The sequence below is a fragment of the Spermophilus citellus genome (genome assembly GCF_964194105.1).
Source record: "Spermophilus citellus genome assembly, chromosome: 9".
Taxonomy (NCBI): domain Eukaryota; kingdom Metazoa; phylum Chordata; class Mammalia; order Rodentia; family Sciuridae; genus Spermophilus; species Spermophilus citellus.
In genome coordinates, this window is record NC_138191.1 from 6,049,956 (window position 1) to 6,060,764 (window position 10,809).

Here is a 10,809-nt window from a genome sequence, read left to right on the forward strand (position 1 = left end):
GTGCCAACTCAGCGAAGGCGCGTGGAGGAACCGCCATTCGCTGGCAGCCTGGAATGCGCCAGCCATTGCGCGGGCCACTTACCCAGCCGTGATCAAGATTCTCATCATTTATAAATGGGGACACTGAGGCTCAGAAAGGTTGAGTCACGGGCCTTCGGGAAACCCAGCAATAAGGAGTGGGCCAGAGTTAGCGCCTGGTACCATTTCTTCCTGCCTCCCCACAGGGCCTCCTTTTGTTCAGAGCCACCTACAGGTCACTAGGTAGAGGTGGCTCAATCTGGTCTGCTGATCTACCCATTTGCTGGGCAACTCTGGGCAAGGCACCCACCTTTCTGGGCCTTGCCGTCTATAACCTGAAACTCAACCCGTGTGGACCACCCTCTGCGGCCCTTGAAGGAGGATCCCTGAAGCCCACCCTCCTGTTCATCTGACACAAAGCACCACTCTTGTCCTTTAAGAAAAATGCCCAAGAAGCTGACTCAGAAATAACAGATGCCAATTTGCATATTACTTCACACATCATTTGCATGCTGTTCATTTAGTGTCACCAAGGCTCTGCTCAGACGACAACCCTGGTTACCTTGTGACCAGGCTTGGTGGGGGGAGAACGGCTTCCACACAGGCAGGCTGGGGTCACCCCTCCCCTGCACAGCTGCCCTTGGTGCCCCTGGGCACCAGCCGGGGAAAGTCACCAATGGCCACAGCCCTGGTGTTGTAAGCAGGTATTCGAGGCAGAAAGAGCCCTTGGAATTCTAGAAACCACCCTCCTGAGTCCTGAAGGGAAAGTCGTGTTCTCCTGACACACATCAAGACCACGGAGCACTCTCCTCCTTCCTGTCCCTCTCCCGGCCCCAATCAGCCCTCTCCCTGGAGCCCTGTCTCCTGGCCTCTTTCTGCCTGGTCATCCTGTGTCCCCACGTCCCCCTGACCTTCCTCTAGGCCTCTCAGCCTCTGGCCCGGCCCCATGGGTTTATTTTTGTTCTCTCTCCACCTGTCCAGGGTGAATGTCCACGTCCAATCAGCTATGCCCAGGCCACAGACGGCCAGCTCGGGGCGGAGAGTAACTGGCCCCACGGGACAAGAAGGTGTCAGAGATCCAGCCCCACCTTCCGAAAGTATCCACTTCCCTCTCCCGAGACCATCCAGAAACACGCCCGGGGAACCTGCCACCAGAAGTAAGGACGTGATGGGACACAGGGCCTGTCCCTCCTCTTCCAGAGACCCTTCCTCCTAGCAATAACACACCTCCTTGACAGCAACCTGCGGAACATGCACAGGTGACACCCACAGTTCTGTCTCTCCAGTCTGATCCTCCAGGTGGCACCTTCTAATGACTAATACAAGCAACAGCTGGCAGATACTGGGGCTCGCTGGGTACCTTGCTCTGTGCTGGGGGTTTTCCTACACATCGGTGTTGGGGTTCACCTTTACCATCTGAAGAAACAGGATCCAGGTCCAGTAAACTTCCCAAGAGCCCACCACTGTACACCACCGAGGCAGGATTTGAACCCAGATCCCAGGCCCTTAACCCTGAGCTCCTGACAGCTCACTCAACGTTCAATCCATCACTGCTCATGCCCTGCCATGGGCATTTCATCCACTTCCCATCCAGAGCCTCTCAGAGTAGGCCTAGTCCCAGAGACGCGCTCCATCTTCTCTCCCTCCCTGTGGACACTGCCCAGCAGGGACTTCAGGCTGCCCCCCACACAACCAGCTGTGTTCGCTGCACTCAGCCATCAGCCCCTGCCCATGACCCTCCCATTCCAGCTGTCTGATCCCTCAGGACCACTCCACCTCCCAGGGAGCCCAGCGTCCCCGGCCTCAGTTACTGTATTCCTCCTTGTGAGCACCGAGATGACAAACCAGTCCAGCCCTCAGGACGCTCCTCCAGAACGTGAGCTGGAGGACCAGGGCTTGCTCATCTCTGAGATGGACCGTGACCTGAACTCAGATGACAAAATCCCAGAGAAGGGAACGGGGGTCCGCTCTTATTTTTAAACTAAAGAAATGGAAGGCCAGACTCAGGGAGGGACTGGAAGTAGGATGTGGGAGCCCTCCCCAGGGCCCCCCGGAGCAGAGGCAGCCCTTCTTCAGCACTGACTGCAGCTGACATGAGGCCCAGTCAGATAGGGAAAGGGGATTCCAGCGTAAAGAAGAAAATTCTAGAATCAGGAGCTTAGAGAGCCCTAGTAGTCTCCTCTCCAGTTCCCAGCAGAGGTTTGTGGTGGCGGCTGGCCACGCACTGGAGACCTGAGCCTCATTCCAGAGCCATTTGTCCTGCACCTGGCATTCAGCCACTCGGTCCTGTGACCACCTGGACCAAGCCCCAGAAACCTGCAGCTCTGTTTTTTCATCTGTGCAATTCAATTGGTTGTGGTGACTCCCGAGGCCATCGTGGGGACCATGAGGGACACAGGCATGGAAATACCTGTAGGATGTAAGATGTTGAGCCCCTGGGAAGTGACCATGCGGCAGCACTAGAGAGGGAGCAAGAGGACGCAGAAGGAGCCGGACAGAGCTGAGAGTTGTGTGTGAAAGCGGTCACTGAGGCTTGGGGATGGGGCCTCGGCAGGAGCCTCCACCAGGTCTTTGAAGGTCAGGCTCTTGTTTTCTCTGTAATCCCCACACCTACCCACAGCTTGTCCAGTATCACCATGAGGGCAGTATCACCAAACCCTGTAGTGTGACATCTCGGGGACCCACCATGGGCCTCTCCACGGCCTCACCCTGAGCTCAGGCTACGCTGCAGGTACCCCTCTCCCTGGCGGCCCCAAAGACCCCTGCCTTCTGTTGGCCACACTGACGTCCCCCTCCCACGTCCAGTCCTTCCTGCGCCTTCTTGGTAGAGAGCCTCCTGTCTCAACATGTTGCATCTCTGGCCTCAGGCCCTTAGATCTTGATTTGAATCTAAGCAATTTAGGCTGGGGGTATAGCCCAGGGTACAGGACTTGGTATATGCAAGACCCTGGGTTCCCCAGAACCACAAAAATCATAATAATAATAATAATAATAATAAGTAAAAATAATCTCTTTCTCCAGTAGCACAGCAGGCAAGGGAAAGGGCATGACCTTGAGAGAGAGAAGGACCCGGGCTCCCGGCCAGTGACCTCGTCGGCAACGGACGCCCGGAGGATCACCTACGTCGAGGGCTTTCTGATGTACAGTCATCCACTGCTCAACAAAGGTCCTCGCCCTCTCTCTCCTGGCACCCGGCAACACTCCAGCACCGTGGAGGCTGGGCCTCGAGGTACAGCAGGATCATCCTGCCCCCAGCCCCGCCTCCCCTCCTGCCTCCCAGATCCCATTTGAGCCCCTGGGGGTGGAATGACAGGGGTGGGGGGAAGGAGCCCTAAAAACCCACTAGCCCCCTCTGGACTCTCCTCACCAGGAGAAAAGGCACTAGAACCTTCCTCCCCGCAGCTCCTGAGAACAGCAGTCCTAGAATCCCCACCCTCATTATTTAAAGAGGACGAGGGGACTCTCCTTTCTCTCCCCCTTAGGGATTTCTGAAAGCAAGAGAAGAAAAACAGTTCCCAATGAGAACCCTGGTCTTCCTGTCACTGAGCCAGGGAAAAGTGGTATGTCATCAGCACACAGCCACCCCCCACCCCCCACCCCCCACACACTTTCTTATTCTCTCCCCCAGACAGGCTTCACAGATGACGGCCGCAGAACCCCAGCTCCCGGTTGGGCCTGGACATTTCCATCAGGACTCGGGTTCCCTGCACAGCTCACTTGCATTTTTGTCTTATTTTGTTCTTCTTTGCCTAACACTTTTTAAAGCGGATCTTAGTGGCCTCGAAGCAGCTACTCAGGGACAGACAGGGCACCCCCTTCCTGAAAGCTGACTCAGGGAAACAGGCGGCGTCAAATAGCTTTCTAATGAGCCTGTTCAGGGGACAAACGCCCAACCGTCAGGCCAGTGCCCGTACACCCAGATAATGCCGCCTGCGGGGAGGGGAAGCCCGGATGGACTGTGAAGCCTTCCCCAGGACAGTTATAAATAGTGTGGTGACAGGCAGAGGAAGGCACAGCTAAAAAGTTAGCTGTCCCCCTGTGGGTCACAAACGTTTGACTCATTTGCTGACTGTCCACAAAGATTATAAATAAGTTGGTCACCATCCTGGGGGGTGAGAGCCTGTTTTCACACTGCCAGAAGTCGTTGGCCCTCCTCGGGGACAACACACTCAGTGTGACCTGTGACAATCAAATGTGGCCCTGGAGTCCCTTGGCAGCTGGCTCTCAGGCTACTGCCTGTGGTCAAAGCCTTCACAGTCTTCTGCCTTCTGGAACTCTCCAGGTCATCCCCAGGGAGGGTCTGGGAAAAGGAACCTGTCCTATTCCCACTCCCCAGCATGCCTGGACCCTGGACACCGTGCCCCAAGGGGTCCTCTCAAACACACTAGAACCTGCTCTGACAGCCACCTGCTCACCCCCAAGGGCACCTGGGCCTCGCAGGAACAGTCATTCACCCCACAGCACCTGCTTCTGCACTGCCTTTTTGGAGACAGGGCAGGGCAGGGCAGAGCCCGGGACTGAGACGCTACTGGGGCTGGGGAAGCGGCTCAATGGGAAAGTGTCTGTGTAGCATGCAAAAGGCCCTGGGTTGATCCCCAGCACCAAAAAGTAAAAAGAACGGGGTACCATTGACTATTGCAACTGGAGGCTAGGGGTGGACTCCCTGACCTCTGGGCATTCAGCAAAAAGACAGGCAGCAAGTCGGCCCTGGCCTAAGGGGCACCATTCTCTTTGAAGAGTGAATGGCCAGGAATTGACTCCTCTGGGCATGAGGAGAAGCCTGCCGTCTGGGTGGCCTCCAAGGTCAGAGGTAAGAAAGCAGCTTCTCATGGGAGTAGACAGGGCGCCAGCCAGCACCTTCCGTGGACGCCTCTGAGTGCAGCTGAGTTACCTGGGCAACAGACCCAGCAAAGGTGCAGGGAGGAGCCAGAGGCAGCTGGAAAGAAGGAGGAGCAGGACTCTGGTCGCCTAGGCAGGAGGGGCAGGGGGTGGCAGAGGATGGCTCTGCCTGAGACGGGAAACTCAGATGAATCTTGAAATCGAGGGTGGGGAAGTGTTTGAGGTTGTACAGGATTAGTGAGAAGTGCCCCCTGCTGCGCCAGAGTGTCCCAGCCTCCCACAAGACCACCCCACAGCCCTGGTGACTGGCTCCCTGGAGAGAGGCCACAGCCCCACCACCGTCAAGCTGGGGAGGGGGTGGGGGGGCTCACAACCCAAGGAGGAGGAAGGCAGGCCGGCCCCATCTTTAACTCTGGACCCCGGGAGGAAAACCAGCTCTAGAAGAAAATAAAGAACAATAAGAAGGACCCCAAATCCTCTTTGCTCTGACCCTGATGGAGGAATAGTGAGTATCACCAAGATTTCTCAACAGGATCTGGCCCTAAACCTGCAGAGAGGAAAGCCACTAATTTAAGGAAAGAAAGAAAGCAGAGTCCCCGCTCAGGTCAGGGGAAGCCCAGTACCTTTAGACTATTAGGACCATCTTGGCGTCTCTCAGAAAGAACAGCCGCCTGGTACCTGCGCCCTGCCTCCCTGCTCCAGGCGGAAACCCCAGCGCTCAGCAGAGCCGCCTGCCAGTGTCATCGCCTACGGCCTGTGAGGGTGGGAGCCGGGGATCATTCTGTCCTGATTTCTCAACCTCCTCACTCACACTGGCTCCCCTTTGCATCGACTCTGAACACAATCCGGGTACGTGCCGGGTTCCTCCTCAAGAGACCAAGCCTGGGTAGCGCATCCCTTCCCCAGAACAGATACCAGCCCAAGACAGGCAGAAAAGCCACAAACCCAGAAAGAAAGGCCGAGAACTTCAGAACCCAGCGACCCGGGCACCAGGCACAGGCACATCTTCAATCACTGGGGGAAACAAAAGTGTCCTCCTCCTAAAGGCCTTTGAGGGGGAACCGCCACCAGAGATGCAAAATTACCCAACCTGACTGGGGTGCCCAGGTCACCCTGTCCATCCTCCTGCCTCACACTGGCCAGCCAAGCCAAGCATCACACAAGCTCTGAAGCAAAATGGAGTGTCACTCCTCTGTCCCCAGGGCTACTGGAGTGTCTCTAAGCTCTCCCATGGCGATTTTTCACCCTAACCCAAACACTCCTGTCCCAGAGCCCATTCCTCCACGAAGCTGGGGGGCAGATGCTTACCTCCCCCCAAAACAGACCCATGGTTAAAAGTGGTCTCTGGCCACAGTCAGCCCCTTCCAATAACTTCTCCCCTCCATTAACAAGTCTTGGTTCCCACTAATTCTAGAGCCAGAGTTAGATTGATTTTTTAAAAATCTGTCTCTCTTCTTACCATAATCACAAGAGGCCCCATGTATTGACCCGGCACTCGCTGAGTGCCTGACGCTCCTCTGACTCAGTCTCCCTCTTGACGGCTGGGCAATGGGTTCCAGGCCGCAGGACTTATCCAAGATCACACCCTGGAAGAGGTCGACCTAGGACTCCAACCTTGATCTGATTCTTTGACACAATGCCACCTGCACCCAGGCAAGACAGGGATATCCCCCCCCCTTCCCCATTTGGGTCCACAGGGCCTGGCACATATAAGACGCCCAGAAAATAGTTGTCCCGTAGGTGACTCAAAACATGGGGACCCAGATGGAAGGACAGAGGGTAAGCAGGTTAAAGGAGCCCTGCCTGCCCCAATTCCAGCCCAAGGGTACACAAGAAGTAGCCACCTCACCAGCTGAGGCAAGCAGGACCCTCTGTACCGTTGCCCTCTCTGTGCCACCACCAGTCACAGGGTCAGTGACTCAGGAACAGAAGAAGCCAAGCACCGCAGGTCACTTCACCCTCAGTCACCCACAGCCTGCCTCCCCCAGCTCTGGAGAAACCCCTTTCCCTGAGCATGGCCACTGTCTTTGGGAAAAACCATTTCCTTAAGAGCTCGAACCACAAGGGTCACCTGGTGTGGCCTCTTCCCCTCGGCCCCTGCCCTTGGGCCTTTATCGGTTCCCCCCTAGGAAGGCTGCTGACACCCCCCCCCCAATGACTGGAGGGATACAGGGCTTGGCCCAAGGTGGCTGCCAGCCCTATCTCCGGAAGCAGAGCGCCCAGCAGGAGAGGTGACTCTGAGAAAGCAGTGAGCAGAGGGACCCGCAGACTCAGAGGCTTATGTCAAGGAATGACTAAGTGAGCTGCGTTTCCAGGGGAAACCCCACTTGCTTCTCTGCTCACCGAGGGGCAGGAGCTATTTAGACTGAGCAGCTTCCCAGGGCTGCCCTCGGCTGGGGCTGCCCCCACAGAGCAGGCGGGTCCGGGAAGACCCTCTCTCTGCCTGGGAGTCTATACTGTGAATATTCAGGTTGCCTGACAGGTCTGCCCCACCGGATTCCAGAGTGGGCTAGCCCGCCCACCCCTGGTTAAAGTGACATGCTGGGAATGGGGGAAATCCGATCAGCACCTCCCAGGTTTTTGCGGCTGGATTTCAACAAGGAATGTGACAGTCTCGCAGCAGCTGTGCCCGGCCTGAAACAAGCTCTATTTGAATCCTCCAACAGCTGAGCCCCTCCCAGCTACCCGCCAGCCAGCCCAGCCACCCCCTGCCCAAAATGACAATAAATAGAGAAATCCAAGCGACAAGCAGGCATAGGCACAAGTATCTGTCTCTCACACACACGCACACGCGCACACACACCCCGACAAATTGGGGCTGAGGGGTACCGTGGAAAGAAAGACTCTTGTCCAGGGGTTCCCCAGGTCTCCGAGCCTTCCAGCCCACGGCAGAAGGGCTCCCTGGCAAGTAGAGCATCAACGGAAACCCACCTTCCTCCATCTCCACTCCCCCTGCAAGGGAAGCCCCTTCCTCCGTCTTGGGGCTCCACCGAGAGGCTGCAGCGGTGGGGCCAGCACCCCCTGAAGCCAGTGCCTGCCGTCTCCACCCGGGCACACTCACACATGCCCTCATCTTTATTTATCCCGAGGAGAAGGAGTTGGGGTGGGAGGGGAGAACCGGGGCTGAGCTGGGGGCGCTGGCTCGCGGGGACCGCTGGGGAAGCCTGTCATCCCATCCCAAGGAGAGGCGGTCCCCCCAGGCTGAAGCCAAGGCGGTGCCCATCTGCTCTGCCTGGGTAACACCTGTAGCCATTTTTATCAAGGGATGTTTATGAGGCAGCAGCAGGTTTATCCTGAGTCCTCTTTCCTGAGGGAAGAGACTGCTGGTTTCCTCCGCCTGTATTTTTACCCCGATGCCCTGGGGAGTCTCAGGTCACCCGGTGCTTTTCTATTTTGCCCCAAGCCTCTTGGGGGAAGTGGAGGGAAATAGAAACTTGGGAAGAGAAGGAGAATAGAAGGGACTTGGGCAGTGGGTACAGAATCCCCCACCCCCACCCAGACATTTATTTCTTTTTTATCCTGGGGAAAATGGAGTGGAGCAGGGAGGGGAGGAGAGGAGGGGAAGTCGCAGGAACTGGCAAACACATCAAGGCAGAGTGTAATTAATTGGTGCGTTAAGCTGCTGGGTTATGCTTTAGTACAAGTGAGCCAGGAGGAAAAACGATTTCTCAGAAGGGATTCTTTAATCCTCCCTAACACGGAGTCTGCAAATTAGACACAGTGTATGGGGATGTCCCCCCCAAAAGGAAGTGAGGAATGAATTCTCCCAGGATCAAGAAGGAAAACCATGGGAAGTTAGAGTGTTCCATATAACTGAGCTAATGCCTCTCCCACCACCACCTTTCTCTCTCATTCTCTCTCTCTCTCTCTCTCTCTCTCTCTCTCTCTCTCTCTCACTACCTACATATTCCTTTTGTTCAAGGTATAAAGAGAAACCACAGCCCCTACCTTTGAGTACAAACCCCAAGACAGCTCGGTCTCTATCACCATAACAACAATTCCAAACATCCCAAAAATCAGAGCATAGTCACTCAGTCGCTTTCTCTTTTCAAACAGGGCCCTCCTGTGTCCCAGCTTATAGCCAATGTTTTGGTTTTTCCGCTTGTTGGCTTTGGGGAAGGTGGTGCCGCTGGCAGTGGTGCCGGCATGCTGGTGGTTGTGGGTAGCGTTGGGGTGATGGAGCAGGGTCTGGTGGGCATGATTGTCCTCCCGGGAGGAGATGACGATCTCCGGGGGGTTGCTGGGGCTGAAAAGCTGGAGGGGTTGGCCCTCGGGCTCGGCCTCAATGAGGTTCCTCCGGGAGGCGCTGAGGCGGCTGAGGGGCTTCATGACCCCACCGCTGTACTTGCAGGAGCTCATGGCGATCTCTGTGAAGGGGTTGCTGTCCCGCCGGTGGACCAGGGGGCTGGCCTGCCGGTGCCGGCTACCTCCTCCAGGCCCACTTGTGGCTGTGGAACTTGGAGAGTGGCCAAGCAAGTGGTCATTGAGATTGAGCTGGCTGCCTTGCCTGGAGGAAGGGTGGAGGATGGCCGTGGAGTTGGACGAAGGGGGGGCCCTGAAAGCAGTGGGAGGGGAGTGCAGCAGGCCAGGGTGGACAAGCTGGCTCTGGAGTTGGGCGAGCTGAGACAGGGGATGCGGTGGCTGCTGCTGCTGCTGCTGCTGCTGAATCTGCGGAGGCTGAGGCTGAGGCTGCAACGAGGGTCCTGGGGGCTGCTGGGGGGCTGCTGGGGGCGCTGGCGGCGGTGGCTGCTGCTGCTGCTGCTGCTGCTGCTGCTCATCCCCAGAGGATGGACAGGGGCACTTGGGGTCTTCATCCAGGTCCCCCACCCCCGAGTCATGGAAGTGCCCAGAAGTGTCCATCTTGGGGCCTGGCTGGATTCCCTGCAGCACAACCCCCCACCCCAAAGCCACCCTCGCTCCAAAGATGTCCTCAAAGAAAGCCAGGCATCCAAGCTCCCCCACCAGAGTGTCTTGGCTCCAGTCCTCTCTTTGGCTTGCTTCGGTTCTCTGGGGCTGCCTGGAGTCCAGACGCTGCCTCTCAAGAATGCATTGTATTGGGCAGTGAGGAAGGGCAGCAGGGGAGCCTGGAGAAGGAAGGAGCGGGCAAAGAACTCTAGCTCAGGAGGTGGTCCTCTAGGAGCGCGTGAGGCCAGGCTGAGCTGCACTCCTCGCTGGCTGGCTCGATAGCTTCGCTTTCCTCCTCCTGCCACTGTTATACTGTAAGCCAAGCCCACTTATTAGCAGCTGGTCTCATTGGCTCGGCTCAACTCTCCAACCGCCTCCTAACTCCGCCCCCCTCCCAGGCTCCGCCCCGAAGGAGGGGCCTGCAGTCCTAGGCTCCCGGCGGGCCGCAGCGCAGCAGCGAGGGCTGGGAACTGTAGTTTTTGCTCCACGACCCTGGAGCAGAGCAGCTGCCGCCCTCTTTCCAGTGACAGGTATGGCCGAAGCCCGCAAACCCACGGTGACCAGGGTTGTTAAGCTCCCGCGGGGACAGTGGGAAGGAGGGACAGTCCTCAGGAGGGGCACTGTCACCATGGTGAGGGGCAAGAAGCTCAGGAAGACAAACACTTATTAAGGCACAGATTGTTTCACACATCTTATTCCAGGTACATCCTCCCAACACCCAAGGAGGCGAGCATTATGTCCCCATTTTACCAAGGAGAAAACTGATGCTCGAAGCTGTTGAGTAGCCACGTCAAGGTCACAGAAGCAGAGGGAATTCACTCCCTCTTACTGTGGATAAACTCACCTACCACTGATGGAGCTCGGGGAAAGTATGTGCACCCCCTCTCTGTCATTTCCAACCCCTACATCAACCCCATGAAAATGATGTCATCATTCTCCCTTTACAAATGGAAACCGTTGGGAGAAAGAAAGGATGGAGGACATTCAAGTACAGACAAATTAAGAAACTTGCCAGATGTCATTCAGCTTGTAATTAAAGACGCTAGG

The 10,809-nt window shown here is 56.6% G+C and overlaps 1 protein-coding gene and 1 long non-coding RNA gene across 5 annotated transcripts in view; one reads left to right on the forward strand and one right to left on the reverse strand.

The window, feature by feature from the left end:
- KCNN3 (potassium calcium-activated channel subfamily N member 3) overlaps positions 1–10,074 on the reverse strand; it is a 153,639-nt gene extending 143,565 nt beyond the window's left edge. For all 3 annotated transcript variants that reach the window (XM_081304976.1, XM_081304978.1, XM_081304977.1), the window contains exon 1: positions 8,806–10,074. In XM_081304976.1, coding sequence (XP_081161102.1) covers positions 8,806–9,717 — 912 coding nt within the window. In that variant the 5' untranslated portion in view covers positions 9,718–10,074. The remainder of the gene's footprint in view (positions 1–8,805) is intronic.
- LOC308655134 lies at positions 586–5,470 on the forward strand. 2 transcript variants are annotated; one of them, XR_014023391.1, is made up of 3 exons: positions 586–1,277; positions 3,040–3,247; positions 3,647–5,470. It is a non-coding gene; the product is annotated as an uncharacterized lncRNA (long non-coding RNA). The 2 variants fall into 2 exon arrangements; XR_014023392.1 differs by having other exon boundaries at positions 3,651–5,470.
- Positions 10,075–10,809: the final 735 nt, after the last annotated feature.